Source organism: Lissotriton vulgaris, chromosome 5, assembly GCF_964263255.1.
Source record: "Lissotriton vulgaris chromosome 5, aLisVul1.2, whole genome shotgun sequence".
Lineage (NCBI taxonomy): Eukaryota > Metazoa > Chordata > Amphibia > Caudata > Salamandridae > Lissotriton > Lissotriton vulgaris.
The window spans coordinates 887,928,450-887,949,823 of NC_141693.1; the positions used below are offsets into that span (position 1 = coordinate 887,928,450).

The 21,374-nt window shown below is 49.0% G+C and overlaps 1 protein-coding gene across 7 annotated transcripts in view; it reads right to left on the minus strand.

Annotated features, from left to right (window-relative positions):
• PLCE1 (phospholipase C epsilon 1) overlaps positions 1 to 21,374 on the minus strand; it is a 1,649,974-nt gene that overhangs the window by 148,284 nt on the left and 1,480,316 nt on the right. For all 7 annotated transcript variants that reach the window (XM_086922473.1, XM_086922472.1, XM_086922474.1 and 4 more), the window contains one exon: positions 1,901 to 2,019. In XM_086922473.1, coding sequence (XP_086778599.1) covers positions 1,901 to 2,019 — 119 coding nt within the window. The remainder of the gene's footprint in view (positions 1 to 1,900; positions 2,020 to 21,374) is intronic.

Below are 21,374 nucleotides of genomic sequence, written 5' to 3' on the forward strand. Positions count from 1 at the left end.
AAGAACTCCTCAAACTTGGGGCAGGGTGGATCAGCAAGCTCAAAAGCAGGACTTGTTTACAAGTGAGGGCTGAAGTGTTGCAGCACCTGGCAGAGGAGCAAACGCATAAAAAGCAGCCCAGATAAGACAAACAGAATGTGTTCAAGCCACAAACATGGTGGAAGAAAAAAAGGTGGTGAGGAGTTGCGTGGCATAGAGGGGGCTACCGGTGAAGGGAGTGAAATTCATGAATCTGGCACAGAGGTCACAAGCGTGGCACTAAAATAATTAAAAAAAATATGTATTTAAATGCTGGGGTTAGGGGCTGAGGGGTTCAGTTGGGTAATGTTGGCTGCAATACATTTTTCCGTGAGGGTCAGCCGATCAGCCCACGACAGATTTGTGAATCTCCAACCATCTGTAATGAAGGCTCGGAGAAAAAACAAATTCCAAGTCTGGTTGAGTGCCTTTATTATATATATATATATATTTCTAATGGATATGTGAATCCTAAGTGAGTTTGTGAAATCGAGGAGGATTAAAAAATAAACACCCCAACTCTCTCTCTAAATTAACCCCCTTATGCCCACTCCAAAACATTTTATAAACTGCAATTTCTCAAAATCCGAAATGGATTTACACCAAACTAAGCAAAGGCACTTCTTTAAAAAATTATACTTTTGTGCTAAATGTTGTATAATTCTGTTCAGCTCTATTTTCTGCAGAGGAGAGTTAAAACCCCAATTGGAGTGAAAATTGAAAATGTCACTTTTCTTAGGCCCTCACTTTATTTCCCCCCAACCTTTAAAAGATCTGCATGAAATTTGCCATTCAAAACCTTTGGATGCACATTTTTGGAAAGGTTTGTTCAGATTCATTAGACAACACCCATGTTATTAAGGAAAAATGATTTTCAATAGAAATTGTGACATAACCATAACTACATACTGGTTACTGCTGCTGTCTATTTAAATAAATAAATAAATATATATATATATATATATATATATATATATATATATATATATATTAATTTGAAGATGCACGAGGTTATGTAATATGACATTCATTACCACTGCCGAGTCGTTGGAGTGGCAATGAATCACGTGAGGCAAAGAACCGAGCGGCTCTTGATACCCCTCCATCAACACTTGTAATTATCAGGGCCTGATGGACCTTTTATTCCATCAGCTATATTGTTAGTTGGCTGGAGACATTGGAGGCCGGCTTTGAAAGCCCAGCGCTTGCTCATAATGCCTCATTCACGTTCCCAGTTCCCAGAGGTTAAGTGCAGCAGGCACAGGGAATCTTCAAGTGAGAGAGAAAAAGAGAGGGAGGGAGGTGGAAGGTAGAGAGAAAACGATCTGAGAGAGAGAAGAGAGAAAGGCGAGGAGGAAAGAGAGAAAATGAGTGGATGGAAAGTGAGAGATGGTGCGAGGAGAGGACGTGAGCAGGGCTGGTTTGACATATTACGATCTGTGCATCTGTGTTTTTGCTATATGGAGCATTTATTTTTATGTATACATGCTTTTAAAAATGGTATTTGAGCAAAACCAGTATAAATTAGGTTAAATTTATGAAATGAGGTAACATTACATCGTAGAGACCTTAAAGCTATTAAGAGAGTTGCTTCCCTGTGAGAAGTAATTGTAACATGCAAACTATCAGGAATTAAACAGTATTTTCAAAGAACTGGAATCTGCCCTCCATCATTTTAAATAGAACAATATGTAGGAAAGATCTTTCTTGCACAGAAGTGCTTAAAATATATATTACAGATACACTATGTTAACCCCTTAGAAATATAAATATAAACTAAAGATTAATACTTATAATAAATATTTTAATTCTAAAATACCCAATTTAAAATTTTAATAAGGAAGCATTATGAACAAAATATGTTAACATCCAAAAGAATTACCAAAGAAACTGGCATCCCACATCCACTGGCAATTTCCTCCATTCGCCTGCTGTTTATGAAAAGAGTGGAAATGTCTAAGGATTCGTTATGCACATTTCGAAGCTGTAAATGCCTATATCCTGAAAAAAAAAATATGAACAATATTGTTAGGTGTGGCTTGACATCGACGTGCTGGAGATATGTACAAAGCACTGACATAAATAAACACAAACTTCTAAAAAAACAAAAGAACAAGTTCCTTACCTTCGGTAACGATATATCGGTAAGAGACATAGATTAGTTATGGATTCCTCGCCTTAGAATTACCCCCAGGCGTCAGACTGGATCCGGAGAATTTTTCTTCAGCAGTACCCCTGTGCGTCGGTAGGTGGCGGCGGTCGACTCCGCGTTTGTCGTTTGCGTCGTGGTAGCCGGAATGACATTGTGGTATCTACTAAGACGCCACCTGTGCGCGTTGATGTAAGATCTTTACACAACATACCACACCAGAAGTGTAGAGCCATGCAAGACACTGACCACTGATGCACAAAACTAGGGCCCTAAGGGAAGTCCCTTACCCTAGAAGTCAGTTCGCAGAACGGGGAGGATAGGTGGGGCAGTGAGGAATCCATAACTAATCTATGTCTCTTACAGATATATCGTTACCGAAGGTAAGTAACTTCTTCATCTGAAAGAGACAAGTAGTTATGGATTCCTCACCTTAGAATAGATACCCCAGCAATACCAACCCCGGAGGTGGGTCTGCAAACTAAGTTCACACCAGAAAGTCTTGGAGAACAGAACGGCCACAGAAGCCATCTCTCCGGACTTGGCTTTCCAGGCAGTAGTGTTTGGTAAACTTCTGCAATGAAGCCCAAGTAGCTGCCTGGCAGATGTCATGAAGGGGGACTCCACATCCCAAAGCAGTAGTGGCTGCCGTCGCCTTGGTGGAATGGGCATGCAACCCCACTGGAGGTTCATTTTTCGCTAAGGAATAGCAGAATTTGAGGCAAAGAACGACCCATTGAGAAATGGTCTGTTTTTGCATGGCCCGACCTTTCTTGGCGCCCACTTAGCCAACAAAGAGCTGGTCATCCACCCGGAATTGTTTTGTGTGATCCAGATTGAATGAAAGCGCATGTTTTTGATCCAGACGGTGGAGCTTCTCCTCCTCTTTAGAAGAGTGCAATGGTGGGAAGAAGGTGGGCAAAGTGATGGTCTGTCCTATGTGGAAAGGGGTAACCACTGGGGCATTACGAAAGGAATTGGAGGAAACAAGTGAGTAATGCCCTTAAGGAAACGATTTACAATAGGGGACTTGAACAGTGAAGGCTGATTAGGAAGACAAACAAAGTTCAAAATGGGAGAAAGATAGCCTTTTAGAGTGCTGAGAGCAGAGCCCTGCTGGGCTAGAGAAAGAATGAAGAGGAGAACCTCTGAAAGGGGAGCAGAAAGGAAATGCACAGACTTTGCTGCGCACCATGCCACAAACTTGTTCCATCTACAGGCGTATACCGTTTTGATGGAGGGACGCCTGGCTGCTAAGATAACGTTACAGACTTCGAGAGGAAGGTTGAAAGCTGTATCTGTCGCCGCTCAATCTCCACGCAAGTAGGTGGAGGCTGCACAGGTTTGGGTGATGTACCGTCCCCTGCTGCTGTGAGAGAAGATCCTCCCGAAGGGGCAGTCTGATCGGAGGATCAATGGCCATGTGCAAGAGCTCAGGAAACCAGACTCTTCGTGACCAATCTGGGGCCACAAGAATTTCTTGGGCCTGGTCACGCTTCATTTTCTTCAGCACTCTGGGTAGAAGTGGTATAGGCAGAAAGGCGTATAGAAGACTGCAACTCCACTCGCGATGAAAAGCGTTGCCGAGCGAGTGCCGCCTTTGAAATTCCAACGTGCAGAACTGCTGACATTGCGTAGTCTCTCCGGTGGTGAATAGATATAACAAAGGCTCTCCCCACCGCTGAAAGAGACCTTGCACCACCTCCGAGTGAAGACGCCATTCGTGATCCATCAAGCACCGGCGGCTGAGTTTAGAGAACCTGCTAGGTGTTGAACCACCAGGGACATGCCCTGATGTTCCAGCCACTTTCAGAGACAAAGTGCCTCCTGACTTAGGGTCTACGACCACACCCCACCCTGTTTGTTGCAGTACCAAATGGCGTTGGTAAACACCTGCACTACTCTCCCTTTGATAGAAGGAAGGAATGCCTTCAGTGCAAGATGAATCGCATGAAGCTCCACAAGGTTAATGTGGACCCTGGACTCCGCCACACACTAGAGGCCCCTGATCTCCGCCTCTCCCATGTGGCCACCCTAGCCGGGAAGTGATGCATCTGTCACCACTGTGAACTCTGGCTTGGGAAGGGAGAGGGACCGGCCGTTGACCCAATCCTGGTTCGTTAGCCATCACTGCAATTGGTGTGCAGAGCCCTACGAGATCTGTGCGCAATCAAAAGATTCCCCTGATGTTGTGCCCACTGGAACTTTAGGTCCCACTGCAGAGCCCGAATATGCCACCTGGCATAGTCCACCAGCAGGATGCAGGACGCAATGAGACCCAGAAGCCGCAGGGTCATTCTGACCGAAACCCAGGCTAGAGGCTGAAAGATCAGAATCATAGCCCAAATATCCCGGACTCGCTGCTCGGGAGGATAAGCCCGAAACTGCGCTGTGTTCAGAACCACCCTGATGAAAATGAGTTTGCGAGAGGGAATCAAGTGTGACTTGTGCACGTTGATGGTGAACCCCAGCGAATGCAGGCCGGTCGTAGTCTGGAGGTGGGAGACGACAGTCTGAGACGAGCCCGTCTTCAACAGCCAGATGTCGAGATAGGGAAAGACTGGAGCCCCTAATCTGCGCAGATGTGCTGCAACCACCGCCATCACTTTCGTGAACACCCGAGGGGTGCTGGTAAGGCCAAATGGGAGGACTGTAAACTGAAAGTGCTCGTGGCCTACCGGGAACCGTAGGTAACACCGATGGGCAGGAAGGATGTGGATGTGAAAATAAGCATCCTGCAAGTCCAACGCTATCATCCAGTCTCCAGGGTCGAGGGCAGACAGGACCTGAGCCAGTGTCAACATTTTGAACTTCTCATTCCGGAGGAAGCGGTTGACGTTCCTGAGATCCAAGATAGGACGCAGGCCCGTGTTCTACTTGGGCACCAGAAAGTACTGGGAATAACAACCACAATCTACTTCGGGGGCAGGAACTCGCTTGATGGCTCCCTTGGCAAGGAGCGCCGTAGTACAAGTTACTTACCTTCAGTAACGATATATCTGTAAGAAACAGTAGTCATTATTAGATTCCTTACCTTAGAATATCCCCAGGCGCCAGACTTGATCCGGAAAATTTTGCGTAGCAGTACCCCTGCGCGTTGGTAGGCGTCGTCTGCAGCTGATGGTCCGTCGTCGTTGGCGCCGGGTTGACGTCGTCAGAGTACTTAGACGCCGCCCTCGCGCGCGGACGTCAGTTCTTATACACAGCTTTTCCGCGCCAGAAACGCAGAGCCATGATAAAAACCAACACTGGTGCCATGAAACTAGGGCCCTGAAAGGGGATGACCTTAACCCTAGATATCGGTTCGCAGAACGGGGAGGATGGGTGGGGCGGTAAGGAATCTAATACTAACTACTGTTTCTTACAGATATATCGTTACCGAAGGTAAGTAACTTGTGCATCTGAAAGAAACAGGTTAGTATTAGATTCCATACCTTAGAATAGATACCCTAGCAATACCAACCCCAGTGATGGGACTGCAAACCAATGATCATACCAGAAAGTCCTGGAGAACTGAACGACCGAAAAAGTCATCTCTCCGGACCTGGCTGTCCAGGCAGTAGTATCTTGCGAACGTGTGCAGCGAGGCCCATGTAGCTGCCTGGCAGATGTCCTGCAAGGGGACTCCCCGACACAGGGCAGTAGTAGCCGCCGTGGCGGAATGGGCACGTAGTCCCACAGGAGGCTCCTTTTTAGCCAGAGAATAACAAGCCTTGATGCACAAGACGACCCATCGAGAAATGGTCCGTTTGTGCACCGCCCGTCCCTTCTTAGCGCCCACGTAACCAACAAAGAGTTGGTCATCCACCCGGAACTGGCGTGTGCGATCCAGATAGTATGAGAGGGCAAGTTTTGGGTCCAGACGGTGGAGCCTCTCTTCCTCTTTCGAGGGATGCAGAGGCAGAAAGAAGGTGGGCAAGGTGATGGACTGCACGATGTGGAAGGCTGTGACTACCTTGAGCAGGAAAGAGGGTCGCGTCCGCAACACAACTTTGTCCGGATGGACAGAAAGGAAAGGAGGTTTAGAAGAAAGAGCCTGGAGCTCACTCACTCTCCTGCAGAGGTGATGGCAACCAGGAATGCAGTCTTGAGAGTAAGGAGACGAAGAGGACAGTAATGAAGTGGCTCGAAAGGAGCGCACATCAGATAAGTCAGAACAAGGTTCAAGTCCCACTAAGGAATCATGAAAGGAACAGGAGGAAACATATGAGTGATGCCCTTCATGAACCTATTTACAACTGGGGACTTGAACAAAGAGGGCTGATCAGGGAGCCTTAAGAAGGTGGAAATGGCAGAGAGGTAGCCCTTTAGAGTGCCCAGAGCAGAGCCCTGCTGGGCAAGAGTAAGAAGAAAGAGCACAACCTCGGAAAGAGGGGCAGAGAGTGGATCCACAGCCTTTGCTGTGCACCATGCCAAAAATTTGTTCCCCCTGGAGGCGTATACCAATTTTGTGGAGGGACGCCTGCCTGCCAGAATCGCATCATAGACTTCAGGAGGCAAGCCAAGTGGCCTCAACTGTCGCCGCTCAATCTCCACGCATGGAGGTGGAGGCTGGACAAGTTCAGGTGGAGGACCGTCCCCTGCTGCTGCGACAGAAGGTCCTCCTGAAGAGGCAGACGGATCGGGGTATCGACTGACATGGTGAGTAGCTCGGGATACCAGTATCTTCTTGCCCAGTCCGGAGCCACAAGGATGACTTGGGCCCAGTCGCGCCTGATCTTCTTCAGCACTCTGAGCAGAAGTGGTATATGTGGACAGGCGTACAACAGACCGCAACTCCACTCGCGACGAAAAGCGCCTCGGAGCGAGTGCCACCTTGGAAATTGCAACGCGCAGAACTGATGACATTGCGCGTTCTCTTCTGTGGAAAATAGATCTAACCAAGGCTCTCCCCACTGCTGAAAGAGCCCTTGCGCCACGTCCGAGTTCAGACGCCATTTGTGATCCATCATGCACCGACGACTGAGATCGCCTGCTCTGGCGTTCAGGGAACCTGCCAGGTGTTGAACCAACAGGGTCCAGCCACTGCCAGAGGCGCAGAGCCTCCTGGCATAGGGTCCACGACCCCATCCCGCCCTGTTTGTTGGAGTACCACATGGCGGTGGTGCTGTCCGTGAACACCTGCACTACACTCCCCCAGACAGAGGGGAGGAATGCCTTCAGTGCAAGCCGGATCGCCTGCAGCTCCAGAAGGTTGATGTGGAGCCGGGACTCCGCCGGAGACCAGAAGCCTCTGATCTCCGCCTCTCCCATGTGGCCCCCCCCAGCCCTGGAGGGACGCGTCCGTCACAACTACGTGCTCCGGTTGGGGTAGGGAGAGGGATCTGCTGCTGACCCAATCGCGGTCCGTGAGCCACCACTGCAACTGTCTTGCAGGGCCCTCCGAGATCAAGACATGGTCAGACAAGTTGCCCTGTTGCTGGGCCCACTAAAACTTCAGGTCCCAATGCAGAGCCCGCATCCGCCACCTGGCGTGATGCACCAGAAGGACGCAGGAGGCCATCAGCCCCAGAAGCCGCAGCGTCAACCTGACCGAGACTCGGGATAACGGCTGAAAGATAGGAATCAGAGCCTGAATATCCCGAACCCGCTGTTCAGTAGGATAAACCCAAAACTGCGCCGAGTCTAGAACCGCTCCGATGAAGAGGAGCTTCTGAGAGGGACACAGGTGCGACTTCGGCACATTGATGGAGAACCCCAGCAGGTGCAGGAGGTCGGCCGTAGTCTGGAGGTGGCTGACGACTGTCTGGGGCGAGCCCGCCTTCAACAACCAGTCGTCGAGGTAGGGGAAGACTGAAACCCCTAACCTGCGCAGATGAGCTGCGGCCACGCCATCACTTTTGTGAACACCCGTGGGGAGCTGGTAAAGCCGAAGGGGAGCACGTTATACTGAAAGTGCTCGTGGCATACCGTGAACCGCAGGGATCGCCGGTAGGCCGGCAGGACGGGGATGTGAAAATATGCGTCCTGCAAGTCCAACGCTACCATTCAGTCTTCTGGGTATAGGGCAGCTAAGACCTGAGCCAAAGTCAGCATCTTGAACTTCTCCTTCTGGAGGAAGCAGTTGACGTTCGGTAGGTCAAAGATAGGGTGCAGGCCCCCTTTGCCCTTCTTGGGAACCAGAAAGTAGTGAGAGCAACAACCACACCCTACTTTTGGTCCAGGAACACGCTCGATGGCCCCCTTGGCCGAGAGGACCATAACTTCCTCTTGCAGAAGTTGCAAGTGAACCCCGACACGCGGTGGTACTGCGGTGGCATGGCCGGAGGGGTCACCTCGAAGGGGAGGGAGTAGCCCCTTAGGACGATTTGCAGCACCCACCTGTCCTATGTGATGGAGCGCCAGTGAAGGAGGTGATGGCGAACCCCGCCCCCCACTGGCGTTGAATGGGCCTGAAAGTTCGGACAGGAAGGCTTTAAGGTGGATGCTGCAGGGGTGGATGTGGACTGGCCGCGCCGTTGTCCCCTGTTACCGCCGCAACGGTAACCACGCCTGCAGCCACGCTGAATGGTAGTCTGCGACCCGTGGCTGGCAGGACGTGTGAGGGCGCCCCACCCGTGGCCACGAAAGGAGCACTGGGCAGAAGTTTGCTGACGCGGGGCCGACAGGCCCAAGGACTTGGCCGTAGCCCTGGAGTCCTTAAAGCGTTCCAGCGCACTATCTGCCTTGACACCGAAGAGGTGGCTGCCATCAAACGGCATGTCCATAAGAGTGTTTTGGACATCGGCCGAGAAGTTGGCGGACCTCAGCCAGGCGTGGCGGCGAACCGCCAAAGACGTCGAAATCGTTCTTCCCAGCGCGTCCATGGTATCCAGTCCACACCGTATGGAATACCGTGCTGCGTCTCTTCCCTCCGCGAGGGCTTGAGCGAGCTTTGCCCGGGCCCCCTCCGGGCACTCAGGCAGCACTTCCGCGACCGTATCCCACAGAGAGTGGGTGTAATGGCCCAAGAGGCACGGGGTGTTGACCGACAGCAATCCCAAACTAAGGGAGGAGAACATCTTCTTTCCGAATTGCTCATATCTCTTGGATTCCCGATCCGGTGGTGCAGTCTGGAATGCGGATTGGGAAGTAGAGCCCTGGAAAACTAGGCTCTCGGGTGGGATGGGTGGACAAGAAACAAGGGTTGCCCAGAGCAGGCCGTGGCGCCTAGCGACGTTCCTATCTACAGGGGGACCTGTAGCGGGCCTGGACCAGGTGCCCAACAGGACGTCCGTGAGAGCCTCATTAAACAGCAGTAGAGGCTCTGGAGAGCTTACCCGCGGTTGGTTTAAGGACCTCTGTGAGGATGTTAGACCTCACCTTTGCGACGGGGAGCTCAAGAGCCAAGGCCTTGGCCGCCCTCATCAGCACCACACTATAAGCTGTCCCCTCTTCCATAGCCACGGTAGGAGGGGAGACAAAACCAGTGTCTGGGGAGGTATCCAGGCCACTGGCTTCCCCTAGTTCCTGTGTCTAGTCCTCATACCCCCCAGTCTCCCTCGTCGTCCATGTCCTGAAAATCAGGAGTAAAGGATGGATCCAGATCCTCGAAGAACTCCGCTTCGGCCGACGCCGCTCCGACGCCGGATCCGGACCGAGGGGTGGACCAGGGACGGCATCTTGCGGGAACGACGCCGGGGATAACACCCTAGGGGCCGAAGCCGGCGGGGTCGTAAGGTCGACCAGCGGCGACCCGGATCCGGATCCAGCGGGACCTTGCGGCGTCGGGACCGAAGTCGTCGACGGCGCCGGGGCTGAAGCACCCGACGGCGCCGGGGCCGAAGCACCCGGCCCTCTTGGACTCCCAGTCGGGGCCGCGTGGTCCGAAGGCGCCGCGGAACCCGACGGACGAGAGAGCGACCTCATGGCCATAAGGAAGGCTTCAATCTCCTCCGGCGTCGCGTTCTGCCCAGGAACTGGCGGGTATGGAGCAGGCCGCGACACCTGCGGCTCCGGCGGACCTGTGTGCGGTGTCACACGAACCCCCGGCCGCATCGCGAGAGCGTCGGGGGGAGTCAGAAGAGCGATGTCGCCTCTTCATCTTCTTGTGCCTCTTACCGGAGGACTTGGAGCCCGACAAGTGGTGCCGAGCTGTGATGACTCCGGCCCCGCGGCCTGTCCCTCGACCTCCTTCCGGACCGGGACCTCGAATGGCGCGGGGCCGACTGCCGGAGCTCGAGGTGCTTACGGGACCGCTCCCGCCTAGCCTTCGACATCCATGCCCGACAGTCGGGGCACGACTTGTCATCGTGGTCGGGCCCCAGGCAATGTAGGCACCGACGATGGGGGTCGGTAACCGACATCAGTCGGTTGCAGTCGGTGCAGGGCTTGAACCCGGGCATCCCTACCGGCACCAATGGGAGTCGTGCGACTCGAAATGGATCCAAAAAGGATCGAAAAAGCTTAGTCAAAAAGTGATTAAAGGGTACCACTTTCTCCGGACCTGCGCTTGCTGGCACGGAAAAAAGAACAACGGACGTCAGCGCGCGAGGGCGGCGTCTAAGTACTCCGTCTAAGTACTCCGACAACATCATCCCGGTGCCAACGACGGACGTGGAGCCGCAGACGGCGACTACCGACGCGCAGGGGTACTGCTACTCAAAATTTTCCAGATCCAGTCTGACGCCTGGGGATATTCTAAGGTAAGGAATCTAATACTAACCTGTTTCTTTCAGATACTTCCTGTTGGAGAAGGGCCAAGTGATCCTCCGACATGAGATGGAATTGAGGTGCCATGGATGGAGGGGTAGTCTCGAAGGGGAGGGGGTAGCCCCTTCGGACTATCTGCAAAACTCATCTGTCTGATGTGATTTTGAGCCAGTGGGGGAGGTGATGGCGAATTCCTCTGCCCACTGGTGAATGGTGGCCTTAAAAGATCGGACAAGGAGGGCTTGGAGGCTGACGCAGAGGGGGCACTGGTGGACTGGCCCGCACGCTGGCCCCCAGATCCAGGACGGTGGGACCCACGTCCCAGGCCGCCCAGAGGCTGGACAGCTTACACAGGCCTGTGGCTCTGGGCACAACAAGGCAGGGCACCCCGTCCGTAGCCACGAAAGGGGCGAAAAGCTGACTGCGCTGGGCGAGAGGTGGAAGCGAGGCCCAAAGATCTGGCCGTTGCCCTGGAGTCCTTAAAGCGCTCGAGCACGTTGTCTGCCTTGTCGCCAAACAAGAGATGGCCATCAAAGGGCATGTCCAAAAGTGTAGCTTGGACACCACCCGAAAAGCTAGTGGACCTCAGCCAGGCATAGCGTCTCAGGGCTACTGACGTTGAAATCATCTTTCCTAGTGAGTCGGCGTTATCCAGAACACATCTTATGGCAAACTTTGCTGCATCTCTCCCTTCGGCAACTGCACGGGAGAGCAGGGCCCGGGCCTCCTCCAGGCATTGTGGCAGCACCTGCGCGACAATGTGGGAGTAACGGCCCAAGAGATATGCGGTGTTCACCGACCACAGTCCTAAGCTGGAGGAAAAAAACATCATCTTCCCAAGGTGATCCAGCTTCTTGGATTCCCTATCAGGCGGCGCAGTAGGAAATGCACCCTTGGAAGCTGAGGCTTTGACCACCAAGCTCTCAGGCTTGGAGTGTTGGGAAAGGAAAATGGGGTCGCCCAGGGCCGGGCGGTGGCGTTGGGCAATCATCCTAGCCACAGGAGCCCCTGTGTTGGGCTTGGACCAAGTGCCCAAAAGGATGTCCGTGAGGGCCTCATTGAATGGCAGCAGGGGCTCCGAGGAGGCCGCTGCCAGTTGAAGCATCATAGGAAGGTCAAGGTTTGAGGGCTCAGCCACACTAAGCAACACCACTGCGTATGATGCAACCTTCTCTGTAGCCACGGTAGGGGGAGATAGCATGCCAAGGTCTGGGGAGGTGTCCACACCACTGGCCTCACCAAACTCCTCTCTCCAGTCCGGTTCTTCTAACTGGTCTACTAGAGGGTCCACAGACCCCTCCTAGTACTCCTCGCCCTCCTCTGGTAGCCACTAAGGGCGATAGGGAACACCAGGGGACAACAGAGGTACAAAGGTAGCGGTGGGCGCCGGTCCCGACATCGGTCGATGCTGCTCCGGCTCCGTGTCCTCATCGAGGTGGAGGCTAGGGTCGACTTCGACTGGGGATACAACCGACATAGGAGGAGGCAGAGGTGTCGCCACTAGATTCAGCACTGGAGGTGTCACGAGCTCGAATGGTGCAGATCCGGATCTAGGCCTGGATCCCTGGTGGCCCTGGTGCGCTGCAGCCAAAGCTGCCGGCATCGAAGGCCTAGAGCCCCCAGCCGAGTCTGCGGGGCCTGAAGGCGCGCCGGCGAAGTCGGGCTGCCCAAAGATCAAGTGGACGGCTTTGTAAAAACTACAAAGTTGGGCAGGGGTCGCCCTGGCTCACGAAAAAAAGGAGGGAATCTCGGGGTTGACCCAGCAGGCTCTGCAGGCGGAGTCGAACGACTACCTTCTGCAAACCGCGTTGCGTCAGCCACCGGACTGGGAGAACGCGAAGAGCAACAATGCTTCCTCGCCTTTTCTTTCTGCTTCGACTTACCCAAAGACGAAAACTTTGACGATGAGTGGTGGTGATGGCTCCGCGACCTCCCTCTCGACTGGGACCTCGAGCGACGCGGAGCGGACTGCTGAGCCTAGAGAAGCTTTTGGGACTGCCTCCGCAAAGACTTCAGATTCATGGCCCGGCAGTCGGAGTACGACTTTGGGTTGTGGTTGCGCTCCTAACACCAAAGGGACATGAGGTGCGGGTCCATACCCGACAACAATTTGCGACTTGCAAGCCTTGAAGCAGGTTTGAGGAAGGGAATTCCCTAAGTGCTCCAGGAGTCGAACAACTTGAAAAGATGTCAACAGAAAGTCGCAAAAAGAGTCAAAAAGTGACTCAAGGTACTGCTCTCTCGGGATCTGCGTTGGCTGGCGCGGAAAAAGAAAGAACTGACGTCAGCGCGCAGGGGCGGCATCTAAGTACATACAGCGACGTCATTCCAGCGACCACTACACCAACGACGAACGTGGAGTTGACCGATGCCACCTACTGACGTGCAGGGGTACTGGTAAAGAAAAATTCTCCAGATCCAGTCTGACGCCTGGGGGTAATTCTAAGGGGAGGAATTCATAACTAATTGTCTCTTTCAGATCATGCAATTTTTAGATTTGTTTATCATTGTTTTTATAAAGAGTAAACCTACCCCATTTTAATATGGCCTACAAATCCTACCAAAACCAGCTTTCAGATGTGGTGAGTCCACTTACTAAGATTCAAAAACTAGCAGAAGAAGCCAAGGAATCTAGGAAATCAGTAGGTCTGTTTAGTTTGCTGGATAGGTTACTTTGTTGCAAACATGACTCATGCCTCATCCGCCTAATAAGAAGTGTCATAGGATATAATGCACTTGTAACAGGGAGGACGGAATAACTGTCCTTTTTGTAACAGAATAAGTAATCCGCCAAACTGTAAATCAGGCCCTATCTAGTGCCTAATTGGGCGCAATGAGCTTTTTTTTTTTTTTTAAGACCTTTATCGTACACTTTCATAATCACACAGCTTGTGGCCTACAAACCCACGGGCCGGCCGCGTTGTTTCGTAGTGTGTGTATCGTTGTTTGAGTTAACACAGCCGTTCAGCCGACAACCCTGGGGTCCGGCGGCATTTCAAATTCGAGTGTACCCAGTTCAAAACCGTTCCAATATCTGATAATTCTAAGGTCCATTCAATTTTGTTGTGCTTTCTTTAAGTTCTTTAACTTGTAAACCAACAGCCATGTCAACATATTCCACGATTACAGTTCCACAAGGTGTATCAGGGCAACATATTCCGCTATCACAAATCACAATCATTGCTTTCACTGTGTAGACACCCCATACACTCTATTTCAGGTAACAGGGTATTACTTGCAATCTCAATCCTCTTCTAGCTCTTCTTCAGAGCTGGCTTAGTCATCCTCTGGCAATGGATCACACAGGATCCCTCTATACTTATTCCATGGCGACCAGACCTTATTCCATTTACGCGGGCAGGCTCTGTTTACATACACTGCTCGCTCTGTAAACATTGTCAGGTCTAGGTTCCTGCTCCACTGTGCTAGCGTAGGTATGTCAGGAGCGCCCCATTTTTGTGCTATGTCCCGTTTTGCCACCATAATTGCTAATGTGCCCCATATCTGACCATACCTAGATAGGTCAGTTGGATCTCAGATGTTCAGTAAACATTTACGCGGCTCAGGAGGCAGAGACATGAGCAGTGCCTGTGACATTGTGCGCATCACCTGTCGCCAATAGGCGCCAATCCGGGGCAATCCCAGAGGGTATGGAAGAACGTACCCTCCTCCCCACAATCTCGAAGGCAGTAGGGATGCGGAGCTCTTTGCAATTTATGTAGTGTGGTTCTCGTATAGTATATACAGTGCAAAATGTTTGTACTAGCCTGAGTTTTGTAGAAATGCCCACCTCCCTTGGCGATGCCAGCGCCTCGTTCCATTCATCCTCATCCATGTCTCCTAGTTCCTCCACCCATCTCTTGCGCAATTTCAGCATAGGGTCAGCTAAATTGTTTATTAGTTTTTTGTAGGTAAGGGAAGTGGCGCTACCTTGCATGTAGTCTGTGAGTAGTCTATCCTCTAGCGGCGAGGACTCCGGGACTTCAGTCCCTGGAGGTAGTGCCTGTAGCAGTGCGTGTCGTATCTGTATATATCTATAGGTTTCATTGGGACCTAAATCATATTGCTGTGGAAGACTTGAGAACGATATTACTGTTCCCTTGTCCCAGAGGTCCCCTGCCGTAGATATACCTATGTTGTCCCACTGTGTAAATCCTTTACTTCTTCTCAGCTGACCCAGCGGCTTAGTGTCCCAGAGCGGGGTAAGCATAGTAATTACACCCTTCCACCCTAGTTTTGTCTGCGCCGCATACCACAACAGTGCCGTGTGTTTCGTGGGGCCCACTAACCGTGTCGCCCGACCTCTATGGTAGAGCGCCGAAAGCATTCTGTCTGTGCCTAGTTGAGATCTATCTGCCATGTACGCTGGGTCATCTCGGGCGCGTGGATCCAGTAGTTGATGATTTTGAGTTGGGCAGCCCAATAGTATAATTGCAGGTTTGGGAACGCGATCCCTCCCTCAAACCAACTTTTATTCAGCTTGGCATGTGCAATACGTGCTGGCTTGCCGCTCCATAGTAGATTGGACACCAGCATTGTGATTTGACGGAAATATCTCGGCGGGACCGGATAAGGTGAGTTTTTGAGCTTTTTTTTTGCTGGTAATGCCAATGAGGCTCTTTCAGTGGAGGGCATAGCTTTACGTAGTGCAGGAAACAGAACATAAGAAGAAAGTGAAAGTAGATGGAAAGAGAGAAAAGAATGTAAGAAGATTGAGCATTCATTTTCTTTATAAACAAATATCTCTTTTTGCTTTTAAAGTACAGAGATGCAAGGTACAATACAGCAAAGCAGGAGCACTCTGCTGCAGTAACGCCAAGGCTCAAAAATAAAAAAAATCATTAACTCTGTGCATGCCATAAAATAACAATCTAACTCAACACAAGATATAAAACCAATGCAGGGGGGATCCAAGGCAAATGGAGTGGATTTCACCAGACACCAGATAGGGCCAACAAAATTTATATAATATTGTTTATCTCTCAGGCAGTAGGTAGATTACACATGGGCAACCGACCGAAAGGTACACAAATTCTATCTATGTTGGGAAGGAAGGAGGCAAAAGTAGCAACAAAAGAAAATATGACTACAAAGTGAAGAAAAACAATCCACAAACACATTCAGTCCAAGGAGCATTCCTAGTTGTAAGCGAAGCGAGTCCAAATAGGTCTCAACTGTAGCCACATACCTAAAGAATGACAATGTCACCTAAAAATCCTCTCAAATGACAGTGACAGGCAAGCACTTTAACCCATTGAGCGGCCGATCTACAGAGCAAATTTCACTTGGATCAAAGGTCTTGTAGCTCTATGTGCAACTGATATTAGGTACAGAGACAATGTGTCCCCAGAGGTCATAGCTGACTAAGTCTTCCTAAGCGGATTTGGAAGCATGATTGCAAACACTCAAAGGAAGTGAGGTTATGTACCACAAACAACAATAGCTTTAGAACACAAATATCGATAGATTTAGACAGGCGGGTCAGAACATTTTGAGGATTAATTTCCAAAACTAACTCTTTCCTCCCATAGGGAAGATGAGGAGTAATTAAAAAATAAGGTAATACACTGGATAAGACATAAACAGGAGTGTCTATCAGTAATACATTCCGATATAATGAAAGAAGAAGGTTTATCGAGCAAAAATGAATCTTTTGACACCATTCTTCTTGCCCTTAAAACAGAGTTTAGTTGATAGTCTTATTGCATTGCACTTAAGAGCGTGCCTCATCTCCAACTCCTCTGTGTGATTCAAGTTCAACATCTTCTCTCCCCCTCCCTATCAGCAGGCGCAACAAGACTCACCCAAAGCCCAGTCGTACATCACCTCCTAGAATTTACAAAACGTTATCCTTGAAATCAGAAACATCCTACAACGCGCTGAAAATTCTTTCTACACTTAAACACCTGCCAAACTCTCTAGCAACAGTCAACAAAGTGATAGAAACTACCCCCTTGCCCCTAACTAACCGACTCCTGCACACAAGCAAACTCCCTAACAACATAACGGACCAGGAAATCCAAACTCTACTACTGCTATATGAAACTCCTTCCTGCCCCACCGCAAATAAAGAAGAATACGCTATTCTCCCGGTCCCCATCAACCCAAGCAGAACATCCTGTCTAATACAGAGTGGAATAAACCTGAATAACCTTCAATCTTTAACCTCTAACACCGAGATTCTTGAGCCTACTTTAAAGAACCGCTCAAACTCGATCTCCTGCCTTCGACTGAACTGCCGCTCAGCACTAAAACACGCCTCTGACGTTGATGACCTCGCCCTTAACACGAAAAAAGATATAATCATCCCCACAGAAACCTGGCTCAATGACTCATCCTTACCATGCCTAGACCTTCTAGTCCCTCCAGACTACAACATCATTAGACTAGACAGAACTCACAAAATAGGCAGAGGCTTAGCCTGCATACATTGTTCCATCTCGAAGTTTCACTCGGAACTCCTGGACACTTGTGAATACCTGGGGATTTCTGTTAAATCATCAAGCATCCACTCCCACAAACTACATATACTCTACCTTCCTCAAGGATTGAATGCAGAGTTCACAGAAAACCATATGGAAATTATCACCTCTAACTCTTACCCTCACTCCAATGACATATTCCTTGGCTATTTCAATTTCCATTGGGAAAACCCCTTGGACAAGCAGGTTAACGCCCTCAAAACCTTCCTAGCAAACCACTCCCTGATCCATCTCAAAGCCGACTCATACAAAGGGTGTAACGCTCGACTGGATCATCTCTAAACAAAATACAATTGAAACGCTCTCAGTTACCCCTTGTGACTGGCCAGACCATCACATTACCACCTTCCAAATTCCTTCAGATCACAAGAAAACTTTCGCGAAACAAATAAGCCAAAACAATGGATAAGAGATACAAAAAACATTGAATGGAACAACCTAGCCTCCCAATGTGAGAAGGCTCTCACTCCCCTCAATAACATGTCAGATGTCAATGACCTCACTGCTCTCTATAACTCCTTGATGACCAAAGTCTTTGAACAAGCCGCTCCACCAAAACTAAGAAGAATTCAGGACAAAAACAAAAACCCATGGTTCAGCAGAGCCCTGAATGAAGAGAGACTTAGATCAACGGAACGGAAATGGAAGCAACATCCTTCCCCCCACCATCTTAACTTCTACAGAAAATCAAGAAACTCCTACAATAAAAGCATTCTACAATCAAAAAAATACTTTTTCAGATCAAAATTAGACAGGGCTAAAAATAGAACAAAGAGACTCTTCGAAATTCTGAAACAACTATCTGACAAATTTGCCAATGCCTCACTCCTATCATCGAAATCACAGCTGAGCAGTGAATAATTCTCCTCATTTTTCACAACAAAAAATAACTCTCTCCAACTTGACTTTAGTGCGGCGGCAATTAACTCAGTCACCCCAATGATCCTTCAAGCCGATAATTCTGTACTACATGAGCTACCGCTGCCCAAAAATAACTCTCACTGGTCTACTTTCAAACTATACGATCTTAATGACATCACCAATATTCTAGAGACTACAAAACTCGACAACTACTTCAATAACCCTGTTCCCTCAAATTGCCTACCCCACCTCTACCATATCATCACACCTCTCTGGAGCAAAATCATTATTGCCTCGCTAGCACAAGGTCACATCCAGGATTGCCTGAAAACAGGACAAGTCACCCCATCCGAAAAAAACCCACAGCTAACACATCCAACCCCAACAACTTCCGATCAATAACCAACCTTCCCATGCTAGCTAAAGTGTTAGAAAAATATGTTCAGCAACAACTAAACCAACACATCACGAACTTCAATCTACTGAACTTCCACCAATCGGGTTTCAGACCTGATCACAGCACAGAAACAGCCATCCTGAACATAGTAGACGACGCCCTTCAAGCTCTTGACCGCAACAAAACCTGCCTACTAGTCCTACTCGACCTCTCATCAGCTTTTGATACGGTCAATCACCACAAACTACTAAGAAGGCTAGAATACAGGATGGGTTTATCTGGGAAAGTCCTTCAATAGTTCAAAACCTTCCTGAAAAACAGAAAACAATCCTACATGATCAAGCTTCCTCACCTAACCTACTAGGAGTTCCACAAGGCTCTACCCTATCCCCCACGCTATTCAACCTATATGACGAACCACTTACCGATCTAATACAGCAGGCGAACATCTCCTTCCACATGTATGCGGACAACACCTAACTGTACGTCAAGATTTCCTCCATTGAAGAGATAAAGACAATGAATCTAGCTCTTGAAAAGACCGTCCAATGGCTAACGACCAACTTCCTCAAGCTAAACTCACAAAAAACAGAATTTCTTTTATTCTCCCCACCTTATAACACCACGGTGACAAAGGAGCGGATAAAAATGATCATTGCTCTGAACTGCACACAGACTCTGGTGGACTCCAGCTTATCGCTTGGAATCACATTGAATAAGAACCTTAACCTGCAAAGTCATATCAACCTGTTGGCTAAAAACGCCCGCTTCCACCTCAGCTATCTCACAAAAATGAAGCCATTCGTCGAGTAATCGGACCTCAAAACTGCAGTTCAGTCCTAAGTTATCTTGAGGCTGGAATACAGATGCACAACCCTCTCAGGGCTTCCCAAAATCTCAAGCGCCCCTCCAAACGCCTGTCTCAATGCCGCAACAGGACTCATAACAGGATCTAGGAAACATGACCACATATTACCACACCTAAAGGCACTCAACTGGCTACCCTATGAAGTTCAAATCCACCTAAAGATGGCTTGCATCACTCACAAGGCGCTATACCACAACACCCCCCCCCCCCCCCAGTACCTAGACCAAAAACGTACCTTATCAGGGGGAAACAGAAACTCTAGGAGTGCAGACAATATACTTCTGAAACCCTCACATTTCAACAAGACTAAAACCTCCAACAGAGCTTTTTCCGGAGCAGCGCCAAGAATATGGAACTCACGTCCGCCATACATCAGAAACATTTCTTCTACGCCTCTCTTCAAATAGGAAGCAAAATTATTCCTGATGAGCAAATTCCTACCTTAAATCTGCACAATTACGACCCCAGCTATACAACCTCCTAAATTCCTATACTCTCGAGTCACTGAGACCGCGAAGCTAAGACCAACACAAACTTGATCTTGTTTTTATTGTTTCAGAACAATTCCCACTGCTGCTATTCACCCGGACCCTTTTCCTATATGCTGCTACTTTTATGCTATGTTTTTGTATACAATGTATTTCACTAAAATGTTTTACACCTTGCTCATTATGTAAAGTGCTCTGATACCCTACTTTGGGTCTGGTTCGAGCTATAGAAAACTCTAAAAATAAATAAATATTAAGTTGAATAGACCCAGTACTGAGGAAAGATGGAACCAAATAAACCAGTAAATTCGGAAAAATCATCCAAATCTAACTATACCCAAAACGATTTGGAGGCTGTTGATTGACTAACAAAGCAGAGAAAAATAAATTTTGAATGTATCAGGCACTCGTGTATTTCAATACAGCTTAAGGAAAAAGCTAAAGGCGACCAACTGGAAGAAAATTCTAACTAACAACATCAGGGATATCCCAAGGAGAGTGGTGAGGCAATCGAGGTAGATGTCACACAAACTAGTCCTCCATACTGTAACGAGGAACCCCTGCTAGCCATGAAACATCTAATATCATGGGATATAGCGGGGTTGAAACAAAAATTAATTGATCTGGAATGGCACGAATATATGAACCAATACGACTTTTACCTACAACAAGAAACCTGGGCTTTGGATCCAACTAAGACGTTGGGCTGCAGGACATTTAGGTCCAATACAGTACCCTCAATAAGAGGGAGACCATCAGGATGACTAGTTATATGGGCTAAAATCTCCTTAAAGATAGAAATAAATCACCTAGAATTACCACCTACAGATATTATTAGGGTTAAAATAAAAACCGAAAACAAAGCAGACATGTATCTGCTAAACATTTACATTAGACCAAGAGCAGCTAATGTGAAATCACCTGAGATAGAGATATTGAATAACTTCTTAAATTCTATAGACCCTAGGGTATCTGTTATTATAGGCGGAGACTTCAATTGTAAGTTCGAGCCTGCTGTGGGCCTGGAAACTATTCTAGAAGAAGAGAACGCGGCAAGAGGCATTCCATCTTTGGAGGATGGTACCCAAGTCCTTTGCACAATTGTAGTGATTCAACTGATTCGGTTTGTCTCAGGGGAAGGACTGAGGGCCTGTAATGGCAGGCAGTCGTCGGACAGCCCGAGTGCTTACACATTTAAAAGAGGCACCACCAAGATTGAAATTGATTACATATTGGACAGTGTCAAATGATGGGGTCATTTAATCGATTTCCACTGTGCCTAACATTGGAGGGAACTATTTTTTAAACATGGGCTCTAGGAAAATGCTCCAATAATAGAAATCTGTTGCAACCCTTGGTCAGTAATAACTGCAGAGCGCTAAATTTGCCATCTATCGTAGTCATGACAAGGATTTACAATACCTTTTCAGATGTTCTATCTCCATATACAAACATTGCCTCATGCAATATCCCTATTACG